Source organism: Microplitis mediator, chromosome 10 (genome assembly GCF_029852145.1).
Source record: "Microplitis mediator isolate UGA2020A chromosome 10, iyMicMedi2.1, whole genome shotgun sequence".
In the NCBI taxonomy this organism is placed as follows: domain Eukaryota; kingdom Metazoa; phylum Arthropoda; class Insecta; order Hymenoptera; family Braconidae; genus Microplitis; species Microplitis mediator.
The window spans coordinates 12,155,528-12,175,327 of NC_079978.1; the positions used below are offsets into that span (position 1 = coordinate 12,155,528).

The window sequence follows — 19,800 nt, forward strand, 5'->3', positions numbered from 1 at the left end:
TGTGGATAGAGGGGGGGATGTCTGTTTAATAAATTCTTCGGCCCTTAAACCCGAAATTAGAGTGAATCGTGGTGACACGATGCTACTCCGAGGTTTGAATGGGCATTTCATGGAGATGATCGGCACTGTTGAACTGAAAGTTTCGGGATCTAAAATTCGATTTCATGTTTGTGAAGGTAACTTACCCTTCAACGGCGTTGGCATATTGGGAAACAACTTTTTGAGAAAATAGCAAGCAGAAATCTCATATCATCACCAATCTCTGAATTTATTCTCGCGACCTTCCCGACCTCTATGCTTCAGCCTAGGGGTACAACCCCTACAGCCATCTCGTTCGTATGTCATTCCACCCCGCATGCGAATGTCTGTCTCTGTACCTGTCTTGAATCCAAAAATCAAACAAGGCTACCTCCGTAAGATTCCTCTTAAAGAGGGACTCTTAATGGGTGAAGCCGTTGTTTCTGTGGATGATGGACAGGCGATGTGTATAGTGATCAACACAACATCTGACTCAGCGAAAATCGAGATAGAACCTCAAATGCTTGAAGAATTCGAATTCGATCACCTAGACCCATCTGACGAATACTCTGATACTGCCGAGTCTTTATCTGAAACGAATTCTCTCTCTCTCAGTGAGAACGTATCCACTTAATCTTTGATAAAATACAAACCACTCATCTCACTCGGATGAAAAGGAAACAAATATTTAAACTTATACAGATAAATCACGACATCTTTCACCTTCCTGGCGATCGTTTGGGTCGCTCCAAAAAGTTCACTTGTAAAATCGAAACCACGAGTGATACGCCAGTCCGGATCAAACAATACCGTTTCCCTCAAGAACATCGCGAGGAAATTAAGAAAGAAGTCGATAATTTACTTAAACAAGGAATTATACGTAAATCAAAATCTCCGTATAATTCGCCCTTGTGGATCGTCCTTAAGAAATCTGACGCACAAGGTAATAAAAAATGGAGAATGGTTATCGATTTTCGAAATTTAAATAAGATAACCATTGGGGATGCTTATCCCTCACCACTCATAATTGACATTTTAGATCAACTCGGTGGAGCAAAATATTTCAGCATGTTTGATCTTGCAAGTGGATTCCATTAAGTACCAATGGATCCTAGGGATGCTGAGAAAACTGCGTTTTCTACCCCTGATGGCCATTGGGAATACTGCTGTATGCCTTTTGGGCTTGAGTGCGCTCCAGCAATTTTCCAACGTGTAATGGACTCCACTTTGAGTGGTTTGAAAGAAACTGAATTATTCATTTACCTGGATGATTTTTTAAGTTACGCATCTTGAAGAGCACGAAGTACGAGTGCAAAGACTTTTCAACCTCCTTCGAGAGGCTGGGCTAACTCTTCAGCCCGAGAAATGTAAATTTCTCTGCCCTGAGGTGGAATATTTGGGTCACATTATCACTAAAGATGGCGTGAAACCCGACCCAAAAAAAATTTCATCCCTTAAAAATGCATCCCACCCCCGTAATCATACGGAGGCGCACCAATTTACGGGATTAGCGATCTACTACCGACGTTTCATCGAAAACCTCGCCGAAAGAGTGAAACCAATCACTGACCTTACCAGAAAAACTAAACCGTTCGTCTGGTCAGCTGATTCTCAAAAAGCTTTCGATGACATAAAGAATGCATTGTGCAAGAATTCATTCCTCGCTTATCCAGACTTTAATCGACCATTCATATTAGCAACTAGTTCATCCGATGTTGGCATCATCGGGTATCTTGAGCCAAGAACTCGATAACAAAGAGCAAACTCCAGAAAACCCAGATGCAAATGTCGAGAAAATTGTCTCATGCACATCTAGAGTTTTGCAAGAAACTGAAACCAGATATACACACAACGAAGAAGAATGTTTGGCGGTCTTGTATGCGGTGCAACAATTTCGGCCTTACCTCTACGGTAAGCCCTTCACCTTGTATACAAGTAGTCCTTGTATGTCCTGGTTAAAGGATAGCCAAACCGTTACAGAACGCTAAATCAAATGGAGATCTAAATTAAGCGAATATAAATTCTCTGTTGTTGTTCGTCATAAAATCTCCGAGCAATATGCCGAAGGATTATCTTACAATCCCGATGAAAAATCTCCGGCAGAGATTAATTCAGAAGAAACACCCATCAAAAAAGCTGTAATGTTACCGCTCAAGAAAAATTTTTGTCCTGACGACGAAGCAGTAGCAGCAGTAAAACGAGGTCGAAAACCGGGAGGTAAAAATAAACCCCGTGTCAAGAGCGCTCCACAACCTCGTGATACAATTGCTTCTCGTTTACGTATGAGACGAGCTACAGAACTAAACCCAAATCTGAAAAAGATAAATTATTGTGAGATAAGTACCGCTGAACCTGAAGTTTCCTCTTCATCTGGTTCTGAATCTGACAGACCTCAGAAACTGCCTAAAAATCGAATTAAATTCAAAGACAGTCGAGATGAAATCACGTATGTAAGAGGTCACATGGTGCATTTCCTGTCTCTGGATTGTGAAATGATGAAACCAGTTTCAAGGCTGTTGAGAGATCTCACTTTCATCAATCGAGAAGACCTGAAAGCGGCTAGACCAAAATTGGGTGACGTACTTGTCACAAGATTGGGTCAATGCTCCATCTTTACCGTTTTTGTCAAGAAAAATCATTTTTAAAAAATCGACTTAACAAATCTAATCGAAGGACTACGAAACTTGAGAGCGTCCATGTTCAAACATGAGATTTATACGTTCCGCATAGCGAAATAGGGGGATGACTTTGTAATTGGTGCACTTATTATATTAATTTGTGATTGTGGTCTCAATACAATAAGTGTCCCACACATGTGCAAAACTTAAGGTGTATTGCAAACCTGTCTAGCTGAACTCAGTATCTCCAGGTGAGGGTAAGCCCCTTACTGGACCACACAGTATTAAAATATGAAGAGAGAATTTCTTATACCTAACTTATCAGGAAAGTTGTGATAAATTAAATTTATATGTAAAATTTAAATATAAAAATAATGGCATTTATTTGACGAAGCCGCTTTACAGATAATTAATGAGATGAACAATAACCAAAATGACGGATGACACTGACTCGACTAATTTCATAATCAACAATGTGACTCTACTGACTCTAACAAATTGACTCGACTACTTTAACAAATAACGACTAGTCAATTAATAAAATATTATTTAACAAATGAATAGTTAACCCGACAGTAAGACAAACGAGTTCACTTACTCCAACAATCTCCAACCTTAACCAGTCCTTCTTATTCCAACGATCCTTTTCCTCCAAGACCAAAACCATAACCAATCCTTCCTTCCAAGTCCACCAAACCATTCCAATCTTTTCCATTCCACCAGGTCCAACCCACAATAAATATTTTATGAATAACCGTTTAAATAAACTTAATTAAACTTAATTAACTTAATTAGGAATAAGCTTCCACGAGCCGTGGGCTTATATGCGCTTGGCTCATTTTGAATGATGACTAGCAGCACGTGTAATAGTAGTAGTAGCAGTAGAAACTTGTGGAAACCAAGATGTTAGTGGTAGTTGTAGCAAGGCACGTCCGTCCACGGCGGTTGCTGCGAGCCAAGAGACCGATAGCTCGTCGTCTCTGGCCCTCGTACCTCTCCACTCAGGTTGACCAACCCCTAAAATAAAATGTCGGGACTCGACCGTAGCGACCCCGGCGAAATTTAATTTAGAAAATAATGTGGAAGGATTCCACCCCGTCACAACTTCGACGATTTGAACATAAAGACTTATCTCATACAAGAATTGGGCGATTGTCCAATCGAGGTAACTCTTTGCGAAGGAAATAGAGAAGTTCCTGCCGAAGAATTACGCGATAAAATCATCGAAGAAAACCACTGTAGCCTTATAGCAGGCCACAAAGGTGTCGTGGAAACTTATTGGCGAATCCACGAGAGATTCTACTGGCCCGGCATGAAGGAAAAGATCTACAGATTTATCCAGAAATGCGAAATTTGCCAGTAGAACAAACTCACGTGAATAAAAACTAAACAACCAATGATGACAACCGACACTCCCTTCGAGCCCTTCGAGAAAATTTCCATCGATACCGTTGGACCACTTCCGATGACCAGAAGTAGAAATGTCCATATCCTGACGATCCAGGATAACTTTTCGAAAGACGTAACCGCGATCCCAATACCCGATATCCGATCGACAACAGTGGCTGAAGCCCTTGTTGATCGATATATGTGTTATTATGGGTATCCGAGAGTCATCCTCTCAGACAAAGGTACGTCATTTACCTCGAAAATAATACAACAGCTTGCAAAAGCTTTAAAAATACAAAGATTAACGACTTCGGGTTACTACCTCCAGTCGAATGGGTCCTTAGAACGGAGCCATCAACCATTAATAGACTTTTTGCGAGTAATTTCAGATAAGTATCCGAACTGGGATCGATATGTGGGTCTTGCTGCGTTGAGTTACAATACCAATGTGCATACGTCTACCAAATTCACTACATTTGAGTTGATGTTTGGTCGAAGAGCTCGGTTGCCAACCCAATTCCCCGATTATTCCAGAATTGAAACTTATTCTGATTATCTCGTTGACCTTATGGGAAGATTATCAGAAGTTAGAGAAATCGCTGCTGATTGTCTCAATAAAGCAAAACAAGATTCCAAAATTCGTTATGATCGAAACATACATGCCAGAACCTTTAAAGTAGGTGATTTCATTTATGTTTTAAAAGAGCCGAGGAAAAATAAACTCGATGTTTATTACACCGGGCCTTATGAAATTGTCGATATTAACGAATTTGGGAGTCTTATTTACCTAAATGACAAAGGGAACCGAAAATTGGTCAACCCTAATAAGGCTAAACCTGCTTTCGATCAAAAGGCTAAACCTTTATAAAGTTCTCTGTTTCAGATCCAAGAAAATAATTTACCACCATGAAGCCATTGTTGATATTCCTGGTCATCATTATAGAAAGCAGCCAATCCAAGGACGTCATGACCATCCAACCATTGGCGGACAACCCAGTGTTATTGTATGACCCATTTAAGAAGATCCACTTAGTTGAAGAAAATTGGTGCATTATTTATTCCATTAACGTCAAGGGGTTGGTAGACCTGTACCCCTTCGAGTTGGAACATATACATTCAACCATGCTTGCTTGTGCCAAGATCATCGACGTCCGGTCCTGCGTGCACTATCTGAAAGTCGACATGACAAATGAGGTACAGGTCGGAACATATCAGGCCAGACATCGCTTAGACCAACTCCTCGACGAAACAAATTTCCAAACGCCGCCACTTGACCGTAACCAGAGAGCTCCATGGTTCGGTTTCATAGGCACGATTTCTCGAGAATTGTTTGGGACCATGGATTATGAAGACAAAGAACACATTAATAAGGAAATTAACAAGTTTTACTAAGATAATGTCGAAATGGTGCACCTGGTACAGAACGCCACTCACATTGTCAAGAGTGAGATTAATACCATCCTTCAGAGTAAGGCTCAGATGCAGTCCAATCTGAACAATTTGCGGGCGTCACTCACGCATTCATAAACGCAACGCTAAACTCCTTAGAAAAAGTCGTTTATGTCACGAAAGTCCTCATGCTGGGGGATGAGCGCTCGGAGGTCGCCAATCACCACCTACGAGTCCTGAAAGAGGCCGAAACCATCATCGAAGAGGCAAAAGCCGGCAGACTCTCTCCTCAAGCGATATCGCCAAAACAACTTTACAAAGCAACGGTCGACATCATGCGGAAACATCCTGATTTAAATCCACCTCAGCCGATTATCAAGATGGACATCTCAACCTTGTCAGCAGTATCGACAGTAAAGGTAGCGAGGGCAAAAGGTTATTTACTCATTATAGTAACCTTGCCTCTGTTCCACGAGATTCCGCTACTATCGTATGAAATGAGACCGTTGCCAAAACCAGAAAACGTGAACGGAAAAATTCAAACTTTGACCGTTTTACTATCCAAAAGGTTCTTGGTTACAGATCCAGGCCTGCGAAGATTTTTCCTGGCAGACTCTGAATATATAAATAAATGCAGAACCATCGGAGAAGATCTATCGTGTCATCCCGATATCCCATTCCAATCTACAGAAGATCCTGAAGAAAGCGACTGCGGAATGAAGCTGCTCTTGAAATCGACAGAAGACATTTCGAGAACTTGCAACATCCGCATTATCCCCGATTGCAGGGATAGCTGATTAATAACGAGTGAGTATAAAACGTCAGTAAACGACTCCGACTGCGCGCGATTAGCCCTCAAACTTTAAACTCCTTTTTCTCGTAACTACTTTTCTGGAAATGGTGTGCATGATATCTTTAATTCTACTCAACCGATTCACTTGAAATTTCACACACAGCTTCTCTATACATTATAGTATCGCACTACGAAGAGGTTTAAGAAAATTTTTTTTTTTTTTGTATTTTTAAAAAATTCCGAACGACAAAAAAACAGGGAAAATACGAAACTTTTTTTTCAAACCACCGCCATTTTGTGAAAAAAAATTTTCTTTTTCAAAAACGTTTCGTAGTGCGATAACTACACCCTTCCTCATTACGAATTATTCATGGATTCCCATTTCAGGTCATGGGAAGGATTTATATCCTGCACACCAGGACAAGCCATTTTTCCATCAGTCCCCACTGCGCCGACCTGCAGTTTTTTTAAATTTAATTTTTTTTCTTATATTATTAATGTTTTGTATTCTCAAAATATCAATAAAAAGCTTATAAAAAAATGTATAGTAAAAGTAATTTTTGATTTTTTTTTATCGCGTCCGAAAAAATACCTAAAATTCGGGCTTCTAAACCAGAATACCTCCTTAAGTCTTAAATGCCTGGACCCAGTCGAAAAAGATTACTACATCAATGGAACAGGGATGATCCATATCCGGGGCAGATGCGAAACCAAAAACGGAAAATACTTAATCAAAAGTATAGATGAAGAAATCACCCAGCTGAATATCACGCTGCCGAAGTTGAATTTAACTTTGGAAACACTGTCAACAAATTTAACAGCTGAGCTCAAAGTCTCAGGGTTTCTCTTCAAAAAGAACATCGACCCGTTAAACACAATCGATAAATTCCAACCCTGGGGAGCAGGATTGGAAGAAACAGAAGACCGGATGTCTGAAATAGCGCTGCATCATAAGGAGGACGAGATACAACGAACGATGACGGCGGGAAATTTGTCCATTCTTGTCATCTTGTGTGTCATTCTCATCGTTCCAGTTTTCCTCAAATGTTGTATCTGCTCAGCCAAGAGGCGCTGCTTCACCTATAAGAAAAACAAGCAGCCAGGCGAGGTACTACATAAGACAATAATAGAAACCAAGCGTACCTCTGATCTCAAACCAAAGGCAGTCCAAACTAAGGACCAACCAGAGGTCATCGAACTCCAGGAGCATCCGTCGACATCAACTCGTGTCTCCTTCTCCGCAAATCGGCGAACAACTCCAACTCGTACATCCAGAGGTTCCGTCTCTCAGACTTCAACGCACCAATATGATCAACCTAAACAAGATAAGAACAATGTATAATCAAACAAAAAATTCGCGTGATAAAAATAGCAATCCTTTTCTAATTATTTAGAAACTGACCACGAAGTAATTTTGGGGCCATTTTGGAAAACATCTACAAATTTTTGTATTCATTTAACCATGTCTATGGTTATCTTAGAAGAGGATTCCTATTTTACCACCACTTTATTTTTAAAAGATAAACAGAGAAAAAAAAAATAACTAATAAACATATTACTAGACTTAAGTTATATGATAAATTTTGGAAAAAGAAAGAAAATTTAATAATAAATTTTTACATTTAAACCATTAAAGAAATTAAAAATCACCTGAACATTCGAGAAAACAGGATAATTGGTAAGTCCCTGTTAAAGACCGCGAAGTTACTTTTCAAACTAAAGAAAATTATTTAAACGTTTACCTTTCTCAGCGCATGCGCGAATCCGAACGCAGACGACAGCCGCTGACAAATATTATCACGGCCTTGACAATTTTCTTACAGGACGTCATTTCTCTTCCAAATTCTCCTTTTAAAAATTTAAACCCCATGGAAACTCCTTAAAAAACTCCTTTTCACCACCTATAACAAAAAAAAAATGGGAGCAGTAAATAGATAGAAGTTTTCTTTCAAAAACCAACTTCAGAATGTTACTCACCTCAAACTAGCCATATGTTCCATAATAAACTAAAAATACTTACCTGGCGAGTTCAGATAATTGCGCCGTAATAAAAAAAAAATCTGTCTATCGGTTGACCCTGTGGGCCAGCCCCAAAACTTCCCGCTGTTTTCGAGCTTCTTGAGCTTGAAAACATTGTTGTGGGTATATTTTCGAGCTCTTCGAGCTTAAGAAGGAACACACGATCTTTAAGCTCATTTTCTCTTTATTAAAAAGAGAAAACCGACAGCTGAACTTGACTTGCAAGTGGTAACATCACTTCGGTTACCCAGCGAACACTGGTGATGGCCGAATTGCGCCATTTTCTTCCTCCATCTCGAATTCCTCTTCTTCCGGGTCATCTTCTCCATCCTCCCTAAAGAGCCAAGAAATAGATTCCCAATCCTCCATCCAATCATCCAAATCCTCGTCCTTTTCCCTCCAAAGATGCTTACTCCATGCCAGGAAAAGCTCACGCTTTAGACGGGATGGGCAGTCCGGCAGAGAACCCCGACTCAAATAATACTAGACAAACAAACCGACATTTTAAATAACACTAAAATCACGACGAACTAGACTTTTTACTTCAACACTTACGTGTAGCAAATTATTACGCACACCGCAAGTATTATAACACTCACAAGTATGAATGTTGGGGGCCCAAATTGCAAAAATCCTCCGAATATAAATAAATTCGGAATAGGATCTTATAAAATAATAAACGGGATCCCCAAGGTTATACTTCTGACCGAAAGACTTGCACATCGTACCAGTTTCAAATCAGATGACTGAATGCCCGACTTAACGCATAAACGCACCGTCAGCGGTAACAAGGCGCGCTAGCTGTGAGAACGGTTGTTGGAGTCACACAAACTAAACTTAAGAATAAAATAATGAGAATGATTCTTAAAGACTAAAGAAATAAAACGCTATACATTTTTTAATTCATTCGCAATTTATTCTGTTGAAATTCAAAACATTAACGCCTTTTGAAAAGCCAGGCAATAGTAGAATCTTTCAGAGTAGAATTTAACAAACGCAAATTATCACTGCATCCTCGAATGTGACGGATATATCTCAAAACTTCCATTAAATAGCTGTTACCAATGAGAGCATCGTCCGTAAAATACCAATGTAAATGGTCACGACATACTAAAATGATCAAGAATAACATTTTTAAAAAAGTCCTCTTTATATATTATATATGAGTATATAAAAATACCTCTTGTAAGGTAAGAGCGCGACCATCCGCTCCTATTGGGGGCAAGGGTGGTGCTATCGAATGGATCCAATCAACCTCATACTGATGAGGAACGAACAAAAAGATTGGATCCGAATCTAGATACCAACGAGCTCGCACCTCAATCAAAATTTCATCCAGTAAAACCGGTAAAAGATCCATTTCTGGATCAGCAATCTCAACAGGTTGGCGAGTAAAACACATTTTCAATGATAAATCCTGAAATTATGAATTTCAGTGTATAAATAAAAATTTTTCAAACAAGGAGTTATCAAATTCCTCATTTTTAAATTGAAAATGGGCTTTAATACCGACTTACCCCTCAACTGTAACGAACGCCCACTAGCTTTAAGAATAACTCGATGTGAAACACTATGTTTAAAAATCATCTTTTCTTACTCTATAAAAGAAAAAAAAACAAACATAATAATAACCGTGGCCTTGCTTAATCAGCAAATTAAAAACTGACCGCGAATAAAATAAAACGATATACGAAAAAGTAACGAAAAGAATTCTCAAAAACTCCCATAAATATCCCACTGAAACATCAATGGGTATATTGAGAATAATCTCTAAAAATCATTCCACATGCATGCTACTTATATAAGTGACCTTCATTCTTAAATTTTCAGGATGAATTCTTCAACATTATCCTTAAAAGCCATCAATTATTCAATTTATTCATGATATAAATCATACCATTGATTTATACACGAACTAAGCTGGTTTAGAGAATAGTCCTTTCAGTGACTGTAAGATGGAGACACTTGCCGGTCAATCTAAGATCAATTCAGCGGTTGATATTTAGCATCTCATTGATGCCACACCGTCGCGAGAGTTGCGAACGCGGGCAAAGAAGAGACCGATTAGCAACAGCTGTCGTTCACGGTCGCGCAGCGGTCTCTCGCTCCTTCTCACGTCCCGATTAAACCTATCGCGCGCTCTCTCCATCCCACGCGGCCAGAATGAAAAAAATAATAATTTAAAATTACGTCTAAAGCGAAAGAAGATTTTTAAACTAAATTCACTTACCTCTAATTAAGAAGAAACTTAAAACCTAGATTAATGAAACTAACTTACAATAACTTACTTAATAAATTAATAATAACTTACTTAGTAAAAATAGATTAAAAAAAAAAAAGAGATAAATTATTTTTAAACCAAATTTTTTTTGCAAAATTTTTTTTTTTTTTATTGTTAAAATATTTATTTTTCTTTTCAAAAAAAAAAAAAACCAAATTTTATTATATCTTAATGGAACTTGTAGGAGGGCCCAGGGACAAATTACTCCAGCTCCATCAAGGCTCGCGTCCAATCTCTTTAAAAAAAAAAAAGGGGGGGGGGGGAAGATTAGAAAAAAAAAAACTCGAAGGTTTTCTGTAATCAAAAGAAAAAAAAAGAAAAAATCTTACCTCAAGAGGCCTTCTGCCGTCTCCATAAGGCAGACCGAGAGAATCTCGATCTGCCCGTGATTTGGGGCCAACACCACGTCAAAGGGCCCAGAGGTCTGCAGCGCGCCCTCGTAAAACCACCGGGCTTCTACGAGCTCTGGTGGGAGATGTCCTGCAGCCAGCGACCACACGCAATCAGTAACTTCAAGGGCGTTGTTCGGGTTTATGTACCCGACTAAACTCCCTACCATCACCCCCAAGGTCAAAGTCGTCTACCAACAAAGGTTGAAATCATTATTATTCCGTTATATATATTAGGGTGATCCAAAAAATAACAAATTTTTTTTTTTTCTTCCAAACAGGTTCAAAAGTTTCATTCAGATAAAAAAAGACGCCTGTAAAAATTAGAGCTCTTAATATTAACATTAAGAGGTTCCTCATCGCACTTTTCTATTTTCCATAAGAATAACATGGGAAAAATATTTTTTACGTCTTCTGATTTTTATAAGTAGCTAACGATGCGTCATATGAATTATAAGCAGGCATATTTTTGTAGGTAATCGAATGCTCTACAAAAAAAGATTCTTATCATTTTTTGAGGAATCTATTTGTTCAAAAGTTATTTGAGGTTAAAGTCGAATTAACATTAAATTTTGAGATTTTCTACTTTTCCGGCGAAACTATCAGACTTATTACAAAATATCGTCAGACCTTTTTTGTAGACAATTTTATTCCCTAAAAGTTATTTCAAATAAAGTTTTTTCGAATTCCGCATTGTTTTCTAGTTATTTTTATTTTAATGTCATGCTCATAAAAAAATAGTCTTCTGATCGATTTTAAGGGCTTGACATTAAAATAAAAATAACTAGAAAAGAATGCGGAATTCGAAAATACTTTATAGGAAATAACTTTTAGGGAATAAAATTTTCTACGAAAAAGGTCTGGTGATATTTTGTAATAAGTCTGATAGTTTCGCCGGAAAAGTAGAAAATCACAAAATTTTATATGAATTCGACTTTAACCTCAAATAACTTTTGAACAAATAGATTCCTCAAAATATAATAAGAATCTTTTTTTGTAGAGCATTCAATTCCCTACAAAAATATGCCTGCCATTTATTCCTATAACGCATCGTTAGCTACTTATAGAAATCAGAAGAAGTAAAAAAAATTTTTCCCATGTTATTCTTATGGGAAATAGAAAAGTGCGATGAGGAACCTCTTAATGTTAATATTAAGAGCTCTAATTTTCACAGGCATCTTTTTTTATCTAAATGAAACTTTTGAACCTGTTTGGGAGAAAAAAAAAAGTTTGTTATTTTTTGGATCACCCTAATATATATATATATATATACACATATAAATTACTAATAAACAAATTCACGCTTACCCTCGAACCACCTCGGTGGATGACCCCCTGTAACCACGTCGAAAATCCGTGATACTGGTCCTCGGTGGTGTACATTTAAATTTTTTTTTTTTTTTTATTAGTGATTGTTTACCGTCTAACTGCTCGCTTCGCACTGAACACAGCGAGAGGCGATTGGAATGCGTACCGAGATAAGGCGGTAGCCGGAGATCAAATTCGCTCGTGCAGACGCGGCAAAACGAACTCGCAATTAAACAGCGCTAGATGTCGGCTCAAGGTAGATTTGCATGTCATCGCGAACTATTCTCTCCAGCTTATTTCAGTATTTTAACAAACTTTATATTTCTCAAGGTCACCTATATATATAAATATATATATATATATATATATATATATATATATATATATATATATATATATATATATATATATATATATGATATAAGTATATGGGTATGCATCATATGCATGGGAAAAGATTAAATAAATAAATGTAACCCTAATTTTATTGATCATAGTCTAGTATTCAATCCTTATATTTATGAATAATTATTATTTTCGGTGATGGAAATCGTAGATTTTAGGGGAAAAACTTTATAAATTTGTACTAACAAACATATATATACGTGTATTACAACGTATACCCCATAAATATTGAGAATTTCAGATGTAAACTTCTATATCTTAAATATTTTCATATATTTAGCTGTAAGTTTCTTTTTAACTAAATTTGTAAGTGTTATCGCGAGCTTCTTAAAAGAGGGGACATATGTTTAGGAAAGCAAGAGAGTTCTGCAACCCTCTTACTTTCCGGGGGATTGTTATGTCCAAATAATTTTTTTTTATTTTAATAATTATTTAAAATAATTATTTCTGAGCTCCTCTTTGAAAAGCGCGCGAAAACGCAGCGTCAGCTTTTTCGCCTTTTTTATGCGGCAAAGAATAGTGGGAATACACTTGCAATAAGTTTAACGAATAAACAATGAACTGTTGTCACTTTCCACCATTGACAATAATTATAAATTCCTTATCAAATTGCCAAGCAAAGCTTATAAAAAGCCTGAGCACCCACAGCTCACAGCTAGTCGGTTCTTAAAACTCACGGTCCGCAAAATTTCGAACGTCGAAATTTCGTGTACTCTTATTGCAGGAATCCGCCCTAGGCGTTGAAAAGTCAATAAGAGGATTGTTAATGATTTTTAACTTAAACCCTATTGCAGGAATCCGCATCTGCGTTGAAAAGTCAATAGGGCACTTCTTAAATAATCTAGACTAATTCTTATTGCAGGAATCTGCATCTGCGTCGAAAAGTCAGTAAGAAATAGTCAAGGATTGCTAAATTCTATTAACCTTACTGCAGGAATACGCCCTAGACGTCGAAAAGTCAGTAAGGGATTTAAATTTTATGTGAAAAATCCTCAAATATTGATCTAAAATTCGATCTGACGCAACCGTATAATCGTGCGTCTAGTACAATATTTGTCAGATTTTAAAAACCATCCGGTACGATCGAACCAGTGACGCAAATCACGTGAATTTGCGATTCCATCTCGTGCCGAGTTAATTTGCGCATAAAACCACTTTTCGGGTGTGAAAAAGGACGCATTAAATATAAATTAAAATCTTATAAAAATATCTGTTAAGGATAAATAATCCTATAATATAAATTAAACATAAAATTGTGAAAACTAGAGTGAGTAAGTGGCGTTTAGTTGAAAACGTTCTAAATTGAACCATCAAAATAATGATCAAGTTCATCACTCCAACCTTGCGGTTTTTATTCGAAAGTAGTACATAAGATATCATCCTACCAACCCAGCCGCACCCATTCTACCAGCCCTAGAGGAAGGTCGAGTGAGCTGTATAATTCTGGAGGGATAATAGCTGCCGCACTAGAAGAATTGACATCGAAAGGTAGGTGAAAGAACTGTTTTTCTATCATCATAAAATACTTTTGATTCAAACAAGAGCACCAGTCTCTTCGAAGACGTTTGGGTTCTTAATTCTCGAAAAAATCCACTATAAATAATAAATTATAGGAAGATAATTTCTTCCTCGTATTCTGTCTTGTTGTCCGCACCCTCCAACCCGCTTGTCCAAAAATTACTATCGCTACCAAAGAGAGTAATCCCGGAAAAATAATTAAAATTTAAGCGGCGGACATAACATCAGATATATATCGCAAGTAATAGTAAGATAAAAAATGTCCTCAAAGTCAGAATATAATATGAAAATATGTCCCCAAAGTCAGATCTATATCGCAAGCAATAGTAAGTTGGAAATGTCCACAAAGTCAGAGTATAATATGAAAATATGTCCCCAGAGTCGAATATCTATCGCAAGTAATAGTCGGATAGAAATGTCCTCCAAGTCAGAGTATAATATGAAAATATGTCCCCAAAGTCGGATATATATCGCAAGTAATCGTTAGATACAAAGTCATTAAAGTCAGAGTATAATATGAAAATATGTCCCCAAAGTCGGAAATATATCGCAAGTAATAGTAAGATAAAAAATGTCCTCAAGTCAGAGTATAATATGAAAATATGTCCTTAAAGTCATACATATATCGCAAGTAATTGTAAGATAAAAAATGTCCTTTAAGTCAGAGTATAGTACGAAAATATGTCCCCAAAGTCAGATATATATCGCAAGTAATAATAAGATAGAAATGTCCTCAAAGTCAGAGTATCATATAAAAATATGTCCCCAAAGTCAGATATATATCGCACATGTCCCCGAAGTCGATGTTTAATATCTACTATTCTGAGATGGCAAGAGCTATCTATATCAGATGTCCTCAAAGTCAGACTATATCATAAAAATCCAAAATATCACTGAAATACCAAAAAATAGACTTAAAAACTTACAGTTATATACCTCAGGACGTTAAGTAGTACCTATATATACATAATATATATCGGCCATTTTGGAGTCCTCAATGACCGAGTTAAACATATATATATACATACATACATACTGTGACCGGGTATTTATTTCGCCTGGAATCCGTCAGGCGAACTAATCTCCTCACAAATATTCGGCTTACCTGTTTCGGGTCCTGTGGTTGTTGAGCGCCAGGTGAGTTCTACTCACCGAAGTTCTTGCTGATCGTTGACTCAGGACGGCGGATCGGGGTAGGATATGTACTTAAGGTTTCGATAAATTACGTACTCGAAATTGTACGACAATAATAATTCGTATATTAAAAAAAAATCAAATAAGCCAATCGGTATTACAGTAAAGAGAAAAAAAAACGTTTAATACACCAAACTTAACACTGATGCCGTTGTCGGCGAGCCTCGATATAAACAATAACCAAGAAAAACGCGGGATAAAATACGCAGTAACTAAAAATAATACAGAACCGTAACTTGACGGCAAGGTGATGTCAATTTACTTGACCTCCGCTACAGTCGGTAACTTAACGGCCGTAATCGAATTACCGTCGGAATGTTATCCGTACCGTAAACAAAAAGCAAATTATTACGGTTAATAATCCGGGTTCGGGAGAAATGAAACAATAAAGAAAAACGAATAACGAGACCCGAAGATGCAGTACAATTAATATAACTCAAAACAATAATAAAATAAAATAATAAAAAAAACAATAATAAAATAAAATAATAAAAAAATACAATAATAAAATAAAATAATAGAAAAAATATGTCGATCAGACGACCATCGTGACACAAAAGAAAATGTGACGAATCACCGTACAATTCTAAATTCTACATGTACCAGTGGAGATAAATCGAATTGACCGAGCACAACAAACACCTGTTCCGGTGTAGAATGTAATTATTGAAAGTAAGGTGAGTCAATTCGAGTTATCTCTCAAAATAAATTAGTTGGACTCGCTCACCGGTCGATGGTCTCGAAGTTTTATTGATCTGTCTCCACGTGGTCGATGATCCAAGTAAGTGCTGGCCGGGGTCGTAATACAACGTAATCGGCCTGTCCGATCACGGTACTGCGTCAATGACCTCAATTAATTGACGTGAGGTCAATTAAATATCTCCGCACGCGAAAAATAAAACGCCGGTATCACTGGCGTACGGGAATCTCCCCGTCTCAAAATCTAGCGACAATTATTTAGAAATTACAAGTAATTACGTCACTCACGGACGACTAAATCAAAAAAAAAAAAAAACAACCAGAATCTCGGCACACTCCGTCTTTATCGTTATTTGAATTAATTTTTATTCGAATAAGCACAATAACGAAATTTTGAATTTTTATTACGCAAACACGTGTACGTGACAACAAGGTACGATCCAGAATGGCGTCGGTCGTTCTTTTTCCCTCCTGGTAGATCATAGTTCAGGGCTTCCCCAGTTGGTGGCGCTTCGATCGCTCCTAATGCAGAGCTCGGTTGTACGTGACGCGGGCAATTGCTCCTCGAATCCCTCGATGTCGGTTCAGTTTCCAATAATAAATCAGTTGTGCATGGATACTATATGTCGTATAAATCTTTGTTACAACTGTTCGTGGACACTGGCCCGTTCGTTCGGGTATGTTAGTCGTCATACAGGCTAACTCGCTAGACGATGTCAACTTCAAAAACTTTCCGCCGGCGGAATTCTCTGTACTTCGGGTATTGTCGGCCGTTGTCGTCGGGTCGGGCAAGTGGATCGTAGCAGCGAATCCTCTTGGGCTCTGGCGACCAGCAAACGAGTACCTAAATTTCTAAAAGTGCCACGATACCAACATAAGCTAACTTAATTACTAAAGAACTTATTACTATGATTATTATTATCAAATATCTCGAGTCTCGGATCCTTCTCGTACCAAGCTGCCAACTAAACGAAACAAATTACCATACGCGGGAAAAGTTGCTCTAAAAGTTATTCAAACTCGTGATCGGCCAAGTTCGCTTCCTCGCATGCTTTCGTGATAACCTTCATTGTCTTTTCAGCCAAAGCTTCGACTTTAGCTTTAGAATCCAACGCTGAGTTATTTGCAAGTGATGGCCATTTTACCGCTAGTACCTTCCGAAGTTTGTCTTCGTTCAACTTGCTTGAGTTCCATCTAGGTGGCAAAAGTAGAGAGATTGCCTTATCGTGGTTTTTGTCCAGAATTTTAAAGAGGATGTATTGGTGGTCACTAGCACTATAGTCCTCTAAGACTCTCCATCCGTGGATGCTGGTTCCTGCTTTCGGTGTTGCTAGCGTTATATCGATAATCGATTCACGATATCCAGGTCTTCTAAAGGTCGTTGTCTGCCCGGTGTTCACGATATTCAGATCTACGCTAGCTGCCATATCGTTAACTTCGTTACCCCGGGTATCACTCCAGTCCATACCCCACGCTGATGACTTAGCGTTAAAATCTCCGGCAATAACTGTTTCTCCATCTACTCCCCTAACAAATCTTTCGATGGAGTCTAGTTTCCGGTGAAAGTTATTCCTTCGTTTGGTGAAAGGTAGCAACTGATGTAATAAGTTAGCGATGTTCTTATCCATACAAAACCTTCTCCCTGGCCGTTGTCAATGACGTCGATTAAACTTGGGTTCGAGATCCATATAGCGGCGGTGTTTGAAGAGTCTGAAAATCAATTTCTATTTCGTGCACCCTGATATTGCTCACTGATGATACAGATATCTGCCTTATGTTCTGATGAGAGTTGATACAGTAAATTGTGCGCTGCCCAGCTCCTGCGCAAATTACCTTGCAGTATCGTAATCATTTTAGCTGTTTGTTAGCGTTCTCCAGCGCTATGCGAAACACAGCACACGTACCAGAGCCAGCTGTGTGTTCGGCATTTGCTTCACCTCCATTCTCTATTCTTCGAGCTCGACAATAGCCATTCGTTGACCTCTTACCACTTTCTTCGTAAAGTACGCTCTACTGGCTTGAGCAGCTTCTCCCAGGTCACGAACTAGTGCAGCTAGCACTTCCGAGTCTGTGGTTGTGCATTCCAAGTCTAGAATTTCCACTGTTAGTTTAGGGATTAGATCTCTAACTGCGCCAGAGTTTCCCAAAGCTTCCTTAATCGCTTTGCTAAACTTTGCACAGTCCTTGGTCTTGCGGCCAAGTTGTAGTAAGACGTCTCCCTGAGCCGTTTGCCGGACAGATTTAATTTCTGCTCCTAGCTTCTCTGGCTTAACTTTTGCCTTAACTTCTTTAAAAAGTTCAGCAAAGGATTTACCCTCCGCTGGTCTGATTAAAACAGCCTGATGACGAGCTGTCTTAGGTTTCTTCCTCTTAGTTTTCCGGTGCTCGGCTTCGACAGCGCCTTTCCCCGAGAGTGCCTTGCTGTGCTCTCCCGGATCTACTAAATTTTTTTGCACTTGAGATTTCCGTTTCGTGGTCCTTGACTTGACTTCAGTCCAGCTGCCTTTGTCGCTGGTTTCTTGGAGGCCCGGCCGTCTAATATGGGGTCTGGACTTAGTATAGTTAAGGCTCTCTTTTTGCTTTTGCCAATATTCACTGACGCAATTGTTTTGGGAGTAAAGAACTGCTCTGAAATCGTAGGCGTTTCCAAATCGTGCGTAGTCATCCAAGGAGACGTTTGCGTAGCCGAAGCAGTGTTCTGTCGTGGATTCTTTGGCGTCGCATACACGTCTTTCCGTGCCAGGCAGTATGCAGTGCCAATTGACTTAACTAGACGAATAATTTCTCCGTGGACGTTAGTGCGTCCCTTGATGTAATTCATCAGCTCATCTATCTTAGACCCAAGCCTGTTTCATTGTCAGGTTGAGTTGACGATGAATAGATTCTATTGGATCTAGGTGGTTGGCAGTTAACAGGTTCGGTCGGCGTGTTGGCCAGCGTTTCAGTGTCCATATCTACTGCTCCTGGACCAGAATCACCATACGTTCCAGTAGATTGTGCGGCCTGGTTCCCTACCGCCTCAGAAAGTGATAAAATGCTCCCCCCACAATCCGTGGAGCTTGCGCCGGCCACCGGGGCTCTCACCCGATCGGAACCGGCGGCGGAGATAGCCAATGAAGGCGTGTCCGCGAGGGGTATTTCCTCTTTCTTATCACTCATCTCATCGAAGTTTGTTGTGTGGTTGTTTTATAGAGGTGTCCTTCCTCCTCGCACCTCTTTTGGTCCGCGGGGGCTATTTTATTTCACCCCTACCCGCCGGAAATCCGGTGAGGGCATTCCCCTATCTGCCACCCGGGGACGCGCTCTTTAGGAGTTGGGTTTCTCCCAAGAGATACATACATACATACATACATACATACATACATACATACATACATACATACATACATACATACATACATACATACATACATACATACATACATACATACATACATACATACATACATACATACATACATACATACATACATACATACATACATACATACATACATACATACATACATACATACATACATACATACATACATACATACATACATACATACATACATACATACATACATACATACATACATACATACATACATACATACATACATACATACATACATACATACATACATACATACATACATACATACATACATACATACATACATACATACATACATACATACATACATACATACATACATACATACATACATACATACATACATACATACATACATACATACATACATACATACATACATACATACATACATACATACA

The 19,800-nt window shown here is 38.5% G+C and overlaps 1 protein-coding gene across 1 annotated transcript; it reads left to right on the forward strand.

The window, feature by feature from the left end:
• The first annotated feature begins 4,035 nt into the window (after positions 1–4,035).
• Positions 4,036–4,893, forward strand: LOC130676310 (uncharacterized protein K02A2.6-like). Its single transcript, XM_057482463.1, has one exon. The coding sequence runs from the start codon at positions 4,036–4,038 to the stop codon at positions 4,891–4,893; it is 858 nt and encodes a 285-aa protein (XP_057338446.1).
• The last annotated feature ends 14,907 nt before the right edge of the window (positions 4,894–19,800 follow it).